This window comes from Carcharhinus amblyrhynchos, chromosome 12, assembly GCF_965287045.1.
Source record: "Carcharhinus amblyrhynchos chromosome 12, sCarAmb.v2.hapA, whole genome shotgun sequence".
NCBI classification, from domain to species: domain Eukaryota; kingdom Metazoa; phylum Chordata; class Chondrichthyes; order Carcharhiniformes; family Carcharhinidae; genus Carcharhinus; species Carcharhinus amblyrhynchos.
Genome location: NC_137335.1, coordinates 18603285 through 18617943, shown reverse-complemented (window position 1 = coordinate 18617943; position 14659 = coordinate 18603285). Strand labels below are relative to the sequence as shown.

At 42.0% G+C, this 14659-nt stretch overlaps 1 protein-coding gene across 1 annotated transcript; it reads left to right on the top strand.

Moving 5' to 3' along the window:
- Positions 1-4697: 4697 nt before the first annotated feature.
- On the top strand, positions 4698-11713 carry LOC145350554 (barrier-to-autointegration factor-like). Its single transcript, XM_080199754.1, has 2 exons — positions 4698-4826; positions 11567-11713. The coding sequence occupies exons 1-2, from the start codon at positions 4701-4703 to the stop codon at positions 11711-11713; spliced, it is 273 nt and encodes a 90-aa protein (XP_080055880.1). The 5' UTR covers positions 4698-4700.
- The last annotated feature ends 2946 nt before the right edge of the window (positions 11714-14659 follow it).

The window sequence follows — 14659 nt, the reverse complement described above, 5'->3', positions numbered from 1 at the left end:
CACCTTTCACCCCACTAGACTCCACATTTAATATATTTGTGGAATTTTACCGCCATGCCCGCCCCGCAATTGGGGCAGGCGAGGCTTGCAGAATGGAATTCTCCATTGGCTTCGAGCGGGATTTTACAAGTTTTGCCCGAGCAAGGTCGTAAAATCCCAGCTATTCTGCCTCCTCCAACATAATGCCACCACCAAACACAACTTTCCCTTACCTCCCAAATGGACTGGTTTCTCTGTGATCCCTGGCACATCCTCTTCCCACAGCACATTCTCACGCAATTCTACCTGTGTCTGTGTGGGATTCCTCTGGGCGCTTCAGTTTCATCCTATACTCCAAACATATACGGGTTAGGTTGATTGGCCATGCTAAATTGATGCTTAATGTCAGGGGCATTAGTAGGGTAAATAAGTGGGGTTACGGGGATAGGGCCTAGCTGGGATTGTTGTTCGTGCAAGCATGATGGACCGTAGGGATTCTTTGAAATACTTAAGATGCAAAACTTGCCCTTCATCTCCTACGTTTTCACTACCCACACATTCCTAGGTGAAACAGTAATTTACCTGTACTTCTTCCAATTTAGTATACTATATTTACTACTTATGGTACGATCTTGACAGTGGAGGAACCAAATGCAGAATCGATGACCACTTTCTAGAACACCTCCATTTGGTCTGAAATTTAAGAAGTCTCACAACACCAGGTTAAAGTCCAACAGGTTTATTTGATAGCACAAGTCACTAGCTTTCAGAGCGCTAATCCTTCATTAGGTAAGTAGGAGTTCTGTTCACAAACAGGGCATATAAAGACACAAACTCAATTTACAAAATGATGTTTGGAATGAGAACCTTTACAGGTAATCAGGTCTTAAAGGTACTGACAATGTGAGTGGAGAGAGAGTTAAGAACAGGTTGAAGAGGTGTGTAATGTCTCCAGCCAGGACAGTTAGTGAGATTTTGCAAGCCTAGGCAAGTCGTGGGTAGTGTGTGACATGAACCCAAGATCCCAGTTGAGGCTGTCCTTGTGTGTGGAACTTGGCTATCAGTCTCTGCTCAGTGACTCTTTGTTGTGTGTGGTGAAGACCACCTTGGAGAACGCTTACTGGAAGATCAGAGGCCAAATGCCCGTGACTGCTGAAATGTTCCCCAACAGGAAGAGAACACTCTTGCCTGGTGATTGTCAAGCGGTGTTCATTCATCTGTTGTCATAGCGTCTGTGTGGTCTCCCAATGTACCATGCCTTAGGACATCCTTTCCTGCAGCATATCAGGTAGACAATGTTGGTCAAGTTGCAAGTGTGTGTGCTGTGTACCTGGTGGATGGTGTTCTCATATGAGATGATGGCATCCATGTCGATGATCCGACAAGGCTTGAAAAGGTTGGTGTGGCAGGGTTGTGTGGTGTCGTGGTCCCTGTTCTCCTGAAGGCTGGGTAGTTTGCTGTGGACCAGGGTCTGTTTGAGGCTGTGCGGTTGTTTGAAGGCAAGAAATGGGGGTGTGGAGATGGCCTTGACGAGATGTGCGTCTTCATCAGTGACATGTTGAAGGCTTTGGAGAAGATGTCATAGCTTCTCTGCTCCGGGAAGGTACTGGATGACGAAGGGTACTCTGTCCAACGTGTCCTGTGTTTGTTTTCTGAGGAGGTCAGTGCGGTTTTTTGCTGTGGCCTGGGCTTGCAAATTCTCACTAACTGTCCCGGCTGGAGACAATACACATCTTCTTTAACCTTTGCTTAACCCTCTCTTCACTCACATTGTCTGTACCTTTAAGACTTGATTACCTGTAAAGACTCGCATGCCAATCATTATTTTATAAATTGAGTTTGTGTCTTTATATGCCCTGTTTGTGAACGGAACTCCCACTTACCTGATGAAGAAGCAGCGCTCCGAAAGCTAGTGGCTTGTGCTACCAAATAAACTTGTTGGACTTTAACCTGGTGTTGTGAGACTTCTTACTATGTTTACCCCAGTCCAATGCCAGCACCTCCATATCAAGGCTTTTCAGTTACACACCAGGTGGGATTTACCAGGTGGGATTTTCCAGCTGCGCTTGCCCCGAAACCGGCAAATCCTGCTCGAGGTCAAAGGACCTTTCCATGGTCTGCCCCTCGCCTACTATGATTCCCATGGCAGATTGAATGGGAAAATCTGCCCCACCATTTTCCTCAGCCTTCTCAGTTCCAGAGAAGCTCAGTGAAATCTTGCAGATCAGCATTTCAACATTCGATTAAGCACTTAACAACTTTCCAGACTCCACACTGAATTCAATAAGTTCAGCTCATAACCTATGGCCATTTTTTTTTGGGACAGGAGCGGTTGTTGATGATTTGAAATATGTCATGCCCAGTAAAACGCATGTCAAATTATTAACTTTAAACATGGTTTATGCCCATGTGGAAACCTCTGGAACTGAATTTATTTATTTAACAACAGACACTGATGAACTATTAAGATGGCAACCTCAACACTGACTATCGAACTTCCAGAAATTTCCAAATGGAATCATACTGGGTGGTGGTATCCCCCTTAAATGGACCTGCCTAGAAAGCATTCCTTTGTGTAATTCACACCTGCTATTGTTACTCCAAAATAAAAATCAGTGAACTCCTAGACCATATGGGGGCAGGACTTTGTGGCGGGCCGCACAGGAAAATTACCTTCTATGTCTTTAGATTTGCAATGTAACAAAGGAAAGCTCTCGAGACTAGTCATCCACAAGTGTGAAAGACCACCATTTATCTTCTGCTGCATATCAATGGCTGTTCACCATGTGATTGAAACTGGATGTCACATACTAAAATCCTTCCCAAAACTCAGAAGAGACTGGGGGGGAGGGGGGTGGGGTGGTGTTGCAGTCTGCAGAATAACACTGACCAGATAACAGTTGTAGCTAACCACAATGTTTCCTTAATCTTTTAAGAACCAAACGCTTAAAAATGTTTTTACAAAGCCTCCCTGCCTGATTTCAAAGCTCGGAGTTCACCTGTAAAAAAAAATTGGATCTTCTGATGCAATGAGTGCCTGATTTCATGACCTGCTAAACAGTCTTCTCTTCAAAGGAACCCTGCAGTAATCCTGATATCTGAATTTATCTGAACTACAATTCAAGAATGGGAAAAAGCATTCTTCATTGCTGGATCTGCAAAGATGAACTGTTAACTATTTAGTTTGGTTTGATTCTTGTAGAAATGCACCATCTGCTTTACCTATACTTTTCCTGAATCTGTGGTGTGCAAGTATGTAATATTTAGATCTTTTGAGGTGTGTGAATAAATAATCCTCTTTGTTTAAACCCATGGAAGTCTGCTGGTGATACTTTTAACATTGACTACACTGAAAGGTGTTTAGAAGCATACATACACACCTATCTTAAAAATAAAATGTACTGATTACGGACAGAAAGGAAGGAAATTTGGGGTTTGAGTTTATCTCACCTCCCCCATCCGTGGCAAGCATTAATTCATTTTTCTCTCTCCACAGATGCTGTTAGACATGCTGAGCATTTCCATTTAATTTCTAATTTCCAGCATCGGCAGTATATTGCCTTCTTTTTTTACTATTATGGTTCCAGGAATGAGGGATTATAGTTACATGGAGAGAATGGAATTGTTCTCCATTGAGGAGAGAAGAGATTTGGTGGAACTGTTTAAAATGATGAATAAGTTATTTAAGTGAAGTCATTTCTAACGGCTAAAGGGGTGATAAGCTGACAGCATAAATTTAGGGTCTGAGGACGAGCGAGACGTGACATGAAGATTACATATACGCAATGTATGATTAGGATTTGTAATGTATTGTCTGATAGGGTGGTAGAAACAGATTCAGTAAGAGCTAGCAAAAGAGAATTGGATAAATATTTGAAGGACAAAAAAAATTTGCAGGAATATTGTTGCACCAGGAGTCATCTGAAACTCTGATATAAATCGGAGTCTTTGGATGGTTCTGACTTTTTGCAGAATAGTTACCCAGGAAAAGTTAGAAGGATTAAAATCACTTCCAACTCCTGGGTAACTATACTATAGACCACTCCCTACTGGAATACCCCAAACAACTCCCTCCATGCCCTCCTGAACTGCCTTCTCCACGCCCGACTGCTCTTCCAGACCTCCAGACTTTCCCTGACAGCATTCACCTCCAAATTCAACTTGGACTACCTTCCCAATTCGTCAACTACCTTTCCAATTCCCAAACCCTGACCACCATCTCAACCCTCCCTAACTACCTTCCTGATTTCTCCCCTGATGTCTACCTCCTGACCTCCTAATCACCCCACTGACACCCCAACTCCACTCCTTTCTTACCTTCCTGCCCCCCACCTTTCCCCAACCATCCAAGCCACCAGCATCTTACCTTTTCCCTGGCTTCTCTGAATGCCTGAGACCTTTAAACTTGCCTGCTTTAATGTGATAGAAGAGGTTGTGACTTCACTTCCCCTGTTTATAATAAAAGCAAAACACTGCGGATGCTGGAAATCTGAAATAAAAGCAAAAAATGTGGGAAAGACTCAGCAGGTCTGGCAACATATATGGAGAAAGAAACAGTTAATACTTTAAGTTCGTTTCAGAGTTTTAACGGGGTAGAAATGTGATGATTATATAGTTGGAGAGCAGGGTGGGGAAAGTGGAACAAAATAGAAGGTCAGGGATTGGTAGGAGCTTGGTATAACTATTGCTTACTGTTGTCAACAGGTTCAGAGCTCTGTACAATGATTTCAACGTCACACAAACACAGGAGTTTTGTTTCTGAACCTATGGGGAACAAGTCAGTTTCCTCCCTGGCTGGTATTGGAACAACACTTGGAAGAAAACTGGAAGAGCAAGGCTTTGATAAGGTAACATTCTTTGATAGAAGGAGGCTACTTATCCCTTGTAAGTTAAATGTGCTGGCTCATAATTTATTACATCTCTAATTCTCAGTTTTGATGAAAGGCCATCGGCCTAAAGTTTTAGCTCTATCTTTTGCCACAGATGTTGACCGATTGCTGAGTATTTCCAGCATTTTCTGTTTACGTTTCAGATTTCCAGCATCTACAGCATTTTGTTTTTATTACTAGTGTTTAATTCGCTGCCACTTCCAGAATGCCAGTCATCATGAAGTTCTGCTCTTCTGTCTGACAAGATTTGCATTTGTCTCTTTTACCTTGTTTGCCTTCATTGCTTTCTGTTTCTCTTATGTTTGATCAGGTGTCTATACTAAAAGTCACTTCCATATGCTTACCCCCCACCAACAACTATTTCTGACTCTTAGTTTTTGAAGATTCAAAAGAACAAAAGAACAAAATCAGCCCGGGAAACAGGCCCTTCGGCCCAACAAGCCAGCGCCGCCATTTCAACACCACCAGTCCACCTCTCTACCCACGACCCCTGTCTAATGTTTTATGGCCATCCAGATTGAGGGAAACTGATTTAGGGACAATTTATTCCTGCCAATCAGCCTAACAGCACATCTTTGGGGTGTGGGAGGAAACCGGAGCACCCGGAGAAAACCCACGCAAACTCCCACAGACACCGGCCCAAATCCATGTGTCTGCACAGCAATCAGCGATAGTCACTGAGCTGTCGTCTTGCTCAGTATCTTGTCCAGTTTAGGCACACACTAACGACATGAAGCACTAGGCTAATCTCGAACAACCAAGAGCAGCCCCAGTACAACCCATCGCGTGTATGCCCCTCGTTGGACACGAGGTGGACCGACTTAAAACCTGTGAATGAAAAGAGAAAAAACATTATTATCATACTATACCCATTTACATTACCAGGAACGCCCCAATGCTAATGACCCTTATTTAAAAGGATCTCCTATATCCACCCATCTCCAACTCAGTCATGTGCCTGTCTAAGTTACTCTTAAAGGACTCTAGTGTGTTTGCCTCCACCACCTTACTTGGCAGAGCATTCCATACCCCCACTACCCTCTGTGTGAAAGACCTCCCTCTAATATCTGTGTTGTACCTCTCCCCCCTCACCTTAAGTCCATGGCCCCTTGTCCTACGTGTCTCTATTATAGGAAATAGCTTACCTCTGTTTACTCTATCTATACCCTTCATAATCTTATATACCTCTATTAGATCCCCCCTCAGTCGGCGTCTTTCAAGGGAAAAGAGCCCCAATTTCTTCAATCTTTTCTCATACCCCAGTCCTTCCATACCAGGCAACACCCTGGTAAACCTCCTCTGCACTCTCTCCAGAGTCTCCATGTCCTCCCGGTAGTAAGGCGACCAGTGTTTCAGATCCACTCATGATGACAGCTATCTTCATGATCTTAAAAATTCTTTGAACCAATGTTCTTGCCAGTAGCCAAGAGCCATGCTCAAAACCATTGTCCTCACATATCCGCTCTTGATCTCTCCAGCAGCATTGACTTACTCTGTTAAGTTGTTGCAGTTTGATTTCATCTTCTGCTCCATCTGCCACATTAACAGTTTTATTTTTATTTCTTTTGAGTGTCAAGGACTGCAAGTTCCAAATGATGCTGAACTTCTCTTCCTTTGCCTCTGTGCCTACTTATTCAGCTGTGCTCCCCCTGCCTACACCCACATTACAGAGCCTTTTTCCTATCTTCATCATTCCACCTGGAACTCACCCACTCTCTCAATCTTTTTATTGAGAACTACTGGTGTAGCATTGGCCAGCTCAGTTTTTCTGCTCCCTTTATTCTAACCTACTGTAACCTCTGGAACTTACAACACTCCACCTCCTCAGGGTGTGGTGCTGGGACCCCATCTGTTCACAATATAACTGATTTGAAAGACAAAACAAGATGGAACATCTCAAAGTTTGTAGATGATACCAAGTTAGGTGGGAGGGTGAACTCTGATGAGGATGCAGAGATCCTTCAGCATGATCTGGACACGTTGGATGAGTGGGCAAATCAATGGCAGATGCAGTTTAATTTGGATAAATGTGAGGTTATTCACTTTGGAAGCAAAAACAAGAAGGCTGTAAATTGGGGGAGGTGAGTGTGCAGTAGGATCTATGTATCCTTGTGCATCAATCACTGAAGGTAAGCGTGCAGGTGTACTGGGCGGTAAAGAAGGCAAATGATGTGTTGGCCTTCATTGCGAGAGGTTTTGAATACAGGAGCAGGGACGTGTTGTTACAATTATACAGGGACGTGTTGTTACAATTATACAGGGCCTTGGTGAGGCCACACCTATAATGTGTGCAGTTTTGGTCTCCTTTTCTGAGGAAGGATTTCTTGCTCTTGTGGGAGTGCAGCGAAGGTTTATCAGGTTGATTTTGGGGATGGTGGGACTGATGTATGAGGAGAGATTGACTGACTAGGTTAGGAGGGTTTTCACTGGAGTTCACAAACGAGAAGGATCTCAAAGAGACTTATAAAATGCTAACAGGACTAGACAGAGTAGATGCAGGAAGGATATTCCCGATGGTGGGTGTGTCCAGAACCAGGGGTCAGAGTCCGAGGATTCAGGGTAGACTATTGAGGACTGAAATGAGACATTTCTGCACCCAAAGAGTGTTGAGCTCTGGAATTCATTACCACAGGAAGTAGTTGATGCCAAAACATTGAATGTATTCAAGAGACAGCTAGATATAGAACATGGGGCGAATGGGATCAAAGGTTATGGGGAGAAAGCAGGTTTAGGCTATTGAGTTGAACAATTAGCCATGATCATGATTAATGGCGGAGCAGGCTTGAAGGGCCAAATGGCTTCCTCCTGCTCCTATCTTCTATGTTTCTATGCTTCTATTGTCTTCCAATCCTAATGTTGTCATTAAACATGCTGACAAGGTTGGCCCTATTGTTGTTTGATGAACAGAGCTCTACCTTATAAAAGCTGAAATGTTGTCTCCTACTATGCTATCATTTCCCATATCATCATTGACTGACCTTATCTCCTCTGGGAATGATTCCCCCAACAGCCACCAACCTCAGTTTCTCAACCCCACAAAGCCTGCTTTTATCTCCTGCATGTGATCCACAAATAGGTTTGTCATGATATACCGATCATTTCAGCCTGTTCTTGACTCATGAAACCTATTTCTTCCTATCTAATGGCCAGTCTCTTCCAACTATGTCTGCAACTCTCCTGATGCTCTGCACGCTTTAACAGTTGCCAGGTTTCTGCCCTATACATCTTTATTTCACTGTATACTCCAGACCTGTTAAATCCCCATTCTCTATCCAGGACAGCTTTCCTGAAGGGAGGACCTCCCAACCCTCATCCATCACCACTTCCTCCATCTAGCTGAACATGTTCTTACATTGAAAAGCTCCCTGTGAACTCCTTGCACTACTTCCAAATAAAAAAAGTTGCGATAGGAATTCTTATGGACCCTGACTATGCCTTTGTTTTGTGGGATGCCCAGATCCTTCTTTGCTTTTGATTTGATTTATTATTGTCACATGTATTAACATACAGTGAAAAGTAATGTTTCTTGCATGGTATACAGACAAAACATACTGTTCATAGAGAAGGAAGCGAGAGAGTGCAGAATGCAGTGTTACAGTCATATAGTGCTGTAGTCTTAACTGAGGTCCCCTTGTTCCCTCCTTTTTCTGGTACCTATACCACTTTCTAATCTCACCCCAAACTAGAAAATCTAATCAACTTTGCTTGAAATTTCTATCCTCTCTCCCAGGTCCATCTCCCACTTTTTACTTTCCTGACCTTTCTATCAGTTCTGTACAATGATTCCTGTACGTCTTGTAAGAACTCTATTCCATACTTCCAGTTTCTTTGTCTTCTTGCATCTGTCCTGACTATACCACCTTCAACTCCAAAGCCTCAGAAATGTCCCCATTTTTCCCTAGTTGGGAATTCCCTCCACTCTGGTTGGTTGGACCATTTAGCATGTCAGTCACATTTCCTGCACTTTTGCCCTCCCCTCTTTCCACCCTTCCAGAACCACAATATGTTCCCCCTTGTCTCCACCTTCAACAAATCATTCTCTGCTATTTGTCACCATCTGCATGATACTACCATGAATTAGATCTTCCCCTCCGCTTTCAGCGTTTGAAAGGGACTGAGTAGTTTCAGTTCTATGGTATTTTGCCTTTGTTAAGGAGCAGAGGGATCAGGAGTACAGATACACGAATGTAATATAGGTTAATAAGATATAAAATTAAGTAAAGAAACTAAAGGGATTCATTTTTATAAGGATAGAATTGAAAAGCAGAGAAGGTATGTTAGACTTGTGTAAAATTTTGGTTAGAGTACACTTTGAGTACTGTGAATAGTTCTGGACTCCACATTATATGAAGGACATAGAGAAACTGGTGAAAGTACAAAAAACAATTTACTAGAATGTCACCAAAACTGAGAAGCTACACTTAAAAAAGTTTGAACAGCTGGGGGCTCTTTTCTCCAGAAAATGAGGCTAGGGAATTAATAGTGCGGAATGCAGAAATGGCTGAGACACTAAATCAGTATTTTGCCTCAGTTTTCATGGCGGAGGATGTGAGTATTTTCTCAATTGTAACAGTAAATGTAAAGATTGTAGAAAGGGAGGAACTTAGAACTATCATCATCACTAAGGAAAAAGTACTGAGCAAACTATTGGGCTTGAAGACAGGCAGTTCTCCAGGTCTTCAAGGAAATGGTGTTGGAGATAGTAGATTCATTGGTTATAATATTTCAAAATTCCCTGGATGTAATAATAGTTCTAGTGGAGTGGAAAAATGATAATATAATACCCTTATTCAAAAAGGGAAAGAGACAAAATGTAAGAAACTATAGGTCAATTTGGTTAATTGTTGTTGGGAAACTGTTTGAATCCATTATAAAGGAAGTAATAATAAGACATTTAGAAAGTCAAAATACAATCCATCAGAGTCAGCATGGTTTAGAAAGGGTAAATTGTGTTTGACTAATTTGCTTGAGTTCTTTGAAAATGTAAGAAGCAAGATGGATAATAATGATCCTGTATACCTGGACTTCCAGAAGGCATTTGATAAGGTGCCACACAAAAGGTTAATACAGAAGGTTAGTTCAAATGGGATTGGGATTATTTATTAGCTTGGATAGAGGATTGGCTAACAAACAGTAAGCAGAGAGTGGGGATAAATAGGCTTTTCTCGGATTGGCAAGATGTAACTCGTGGGGTACCACAGGGTTCAGTCCTCAAGCCCCAACTATTTATAATCTAAATTAATGAATTGGATGCAGGGATAATAAGTACTATTGCCAAATTTGCAGATGACACTAGAATAGATGAGATGTTAAATTGCGATAATGAAATTAGAAATTTACAAATGGATAAGGATAGGTTAAGTGAATGGGGCAAAATTTGACAGATGGAAGTGTTAGTTTATCAATTTTGGAAAAATACAAAGGCAAATTATTATCTAAATGGAGAGAAGCTTTGTTATGCTATGGTGCAGAGGTATCTGGGTGTTCTTGTACAGGAATTGCAGAAAACTAGTATGCAAGTACACAGGTAATAAGAAAGGCAAATAGAATCTTGCCATTTATTGCTAACGGAAGAGAATATAAAAGTAGTGTACTGTACAAAGCATTAGTGAGACCACACTTGGAATATTGTATACAGTTTTGGTCCCCTTACTTGAGGAGGGATGTAGTTACATTAGAGGCAGTTCAGAAGAGGTTCATTAGATTGATACCAGACATGATTTATGAAGAGAGATTGGGTAGTTTAGGCCTATGCTCCCTGGAGTTTAGAAGAATGAGAGGAGATCTAATTGAGGTGTACAAGATGATAAAGTGGATTAACAAAGTAAATATGGAGAAAAAGTTTCCTCTTGTAGGGCAATCCAAAACAAGACGTTATAGTTTTAGGATAATGGGTAGCAGATTTAAAACAGAAATGAGGAGAAATTAGTGCTCTCAAAGGGTCGTGTGTCTGCGGAATTCACTACTCCAGAGCATGGTGGATGTTGGGATGTGAGGAAATCTAAGGATGAGGTGGACAGATTTTTAATTAGTAAGGGTTTGAAAGCAGGAAAGTGGAGTTGAGGCCGAGGTGACATCAGCCATGATTGTATTAAATGGCAGCTCAGGCTTGAGGGGTTGAATTGCTGATTCTTCCTCCTAGTTCTTACGATTCTTGTGATAAGCAAAGACTGATGGGTTACTTGAAAGAAATTTTTCAAACTTATGAAAGAGTTTGATTGGGTAAACAGGGAAAATGATTTTACTTGCAGGCAAGAGCAGAATGGGGGATAACACTTATAAAATAGTCACCATCAGATTGCGTGGGGGATTCAGGGGAAACTTCTTTACCCACAGTAGTTAAAATGGAACTTGCGACCACAAGGAATGGTAAAGTGAATAGCATACATACATTTAAGGGTAAGCTAGATAAGTACATAAGGAAGAAAAAAAATATGTTAATGAGATTATATGAAGATTGGTTGAAGGTGGTGTGCGAGTGCAAACACCACCATATACTTGTTAGGCTGAATATCTTGTTTCTGTGCTTTATGTGCATAAAACAGTGATCTTCGTGGTTACTACTGCAACTTGCTGTGTCAGTGTGATGAGCATTAGTATTTGTCTGTACCTTTCATACACAGACACTAAGCTCTCAGTAAATTAAACCATAATGTGTTTACTAAAACAAATTTACAATTTTCTTTTCTCTTTTTTAGGCATATGTAGTGTTAGGCCAGTTCCTTGTTTTGAGAAAGGACGATGAATTGTTTAAAGATTGGTTGAAAGATATCTGTGGAGCCAACAGCAAACAAGCTGGACAGTGCACTAATTGTTTACAAGAATGGTGCAATGCTTTCCTGTAGTTAAGGTTCTTGTCCAAAACATGTATTGATCTAGTTTAAATAAATGTGTTGCAGACTAACACCAATTTCCCCATGCTTGTCCAATGCATGTCTAAAGTTTATGTTACGCATATGTGAATTTCACTACTCACAATCCAGTTTAAATAATTGTTTTGTAGATTTTACATGCAATCAATTTTACATGCAACATTAATCCTCTGGTACAGGCTTCAATAAATGCTTATGGGCAAACTTGTCTGTGTGCCCTTGCTCTTACAAAGAAAATAAAGTAAAAAGCTCAGGGCTAAAATAGCCATAAAACTAGTCATCTAAAAAAATGTTAAGGGGAAAATTAGATATAATAAATAAAACTCACCTATTTTCCAATGTGGAGTATTGACGTTTAATTTGAATGTTTATGGATTGAATCCTTTCTTTACAAAAAAGCCAATATGCAAGCAGTTATAATCTTTAGAATTACACCCCCGCTTTCCATGACATCAAAGTTTCACAAATCGTAGTTTATTTAAATGGGTCCACCGAGCCAAGAATATTGCAGGAATTTGGTAGGGTCAAAGATTTGAGTTTGTCTGAAGATGGGTGGCACGGCGGCACAGTGGTTACCCCTGCTGCCTTACAATGTCAGAAACCTGGGTTCAATTCTGGCCTTGAGTGACTGTCCTGGTGGAGTCTATATGTTCTCCCCTATGCGTGGGTTTCCTCCAGGTGCTCTGGTTTCCTCCCACAGTCCGAAGATGTCCAGGTTAGCCAGATTGGATGTGCCCCTTGGTGTCCAAGGTTAGAGGGATTAACGAGGTAAATATATGAGTTTGCGGGAGTGGGCCTGGATAAGATGCTATGTCAGAGTTGATGCAGACTCGATGGGTCGAATGGCCTCCTTCTGTACTGTAGAGATTCTATGTATGCATCATTCTCACAAATTCTATGCTTTCCACTCTTGTTTCTGACATAACACATTACCATCTGTTCACTTTTACTGATTTAAAATACATTTCCTGCAATGATTGCATTGTCTTCCTCTGTAGAATGAATCTCAAGGAATGTCAGTATTTCTGGACGGTGGGCCTCCACATAAAGATAGGGCATCTGGGAGAGCTTTCAGTATGGAATATTGGGTACCATTATATTTAGAGTATCTGTGCTGGAGAGAGCTTTGTGGAAAGCACTTTTACAGATGTGTCACACATAGCATAGGGCCCTGTAGGTGGAGGGGGAATTAGGGACTGTCAGGCAGTCAAGGAGGACAAGACAGGTAGCGTTGGAGTTCGCTGAGTTCATCTTCGTTTCCAATCAGTACTGAATTCTGAATACTTATGAAAGTGATGTTTAACGTGGAGAGTGCAACATGAACCAAAGTCCATGCCACCACAGCTGGCTCAACTGTACAGGGCAGCATGAAGAAGACAGTAGTGATAGGAGGTTTTATAGGGAACAGACAGACATTTCTGTGGCTACAGACATGAATCCAGGGAATGGCATGTTGCCGCTCTGGTATCAGGGTCAAAGATGTAACATAACAGCTGCAGAGCACTTTGAGCAGGGAGGATTAATAGAGAGCGGGTGTAATCCACATTGGGACTGAAATAGGTAGAAAAAGGGATGTGGAGTTAGCCTCAACCGGGATCTTGGGTTCATGTCGCACTATTTGTAACCCCCCATGACTTGCCTGGGCTTGTAAAATCTCACTTACTGTCCTGTCTGGAGACTACACATCTCTTCAACCTATGCTAATGCTAACTCCACTCACATTGTCTGCCTCTTTAAGACTTGAATAGCAGGTTAGCTGCAAAGACTTGCATTCTAATCAGTATTCTGTAAACTGTGTGTGTCTTTATATGCCTTTCTCTGATCAGAACCTTGCACATACCTGACGAAGGAACACTGTTTCCGAAAGCTTGTGGGATTACTATCAAATAAACTGGTTGGACTTAAACCTGGTGTTGTCAGACTTCTCACTCTAGATTTTCCTGCCAATGGAAACATCTTCTTCACGTCCACTCTATCCAGGCCTCGCAGTAAGTTTCAGTAAGATCCCCCTCAGCCTTCTAAACTCCAATGAGTACAGACCCAGAGTCCTCAACTGTTCCTCATACGACAAGCTCTTCACTCCAAGGATCATTCTTATGAACCTCTCAACCCTTTCCAAGGCCAACACATTCTTCCTTAGATATGGGACCCAAAACTGCTCACAATACTCCAAATGGGGTCTGACCAGAGCCTTATAAATCCCAAAGTACATCCCTGCTCTTGTACTGTAGCCCTCTCGACATGAATGCTAACATTGCATTTGCTTTCCTAACTGCTGACTGAACCTGCACATTAACCTCAAGAGACATCCACCGCTCTGCCCTTATCAATCATCTTTATCACTTCCTCTAAAAAGAGATGATATAAAACGAAGGCTACAATTGTGAAGGAGATTTAGGAGCAGAGATTTGGGTAATAATATGCAAGAGTCAACAATGGCAAGTTGAGAGCGCCATTAATAAAGTATGCAGCATCCTGGGTTTTATCAATAGACAAAGATTTCTACAGTGGAGAAGGAGGCCATTTGGCCCATCAAGTCTGCACTGAGTACGATCCCACCCAGGTCCTAACCCCATAGCCCCATGTATTTAGCCCCCCCCCCCGATACTAAGAGGCAAATTTAGCACGGCCAATGCACCTAACCAGCTTGTCTTTTGGACTGTGGGAGGAAACTGGAGCATCCGGAGGAAACCCACGCAGACACAGGGAGAACATACAAACTCCATACACAATGGCTCAAGGCTGGGAATCGAACCCTGGCCCCTGATGCTGTGAGGCAGCAGCAGTGTCACCGTGCCATCCTAATAGAGGCATGGAATACAAAAGCAACTTAACTCAATTGCAACTGAAAGCATTGTGAATGGTTCAAGGCACTCAGAAGGATGGGAAGGCATTAGACAGTGTGCAGAAAAGATTCAT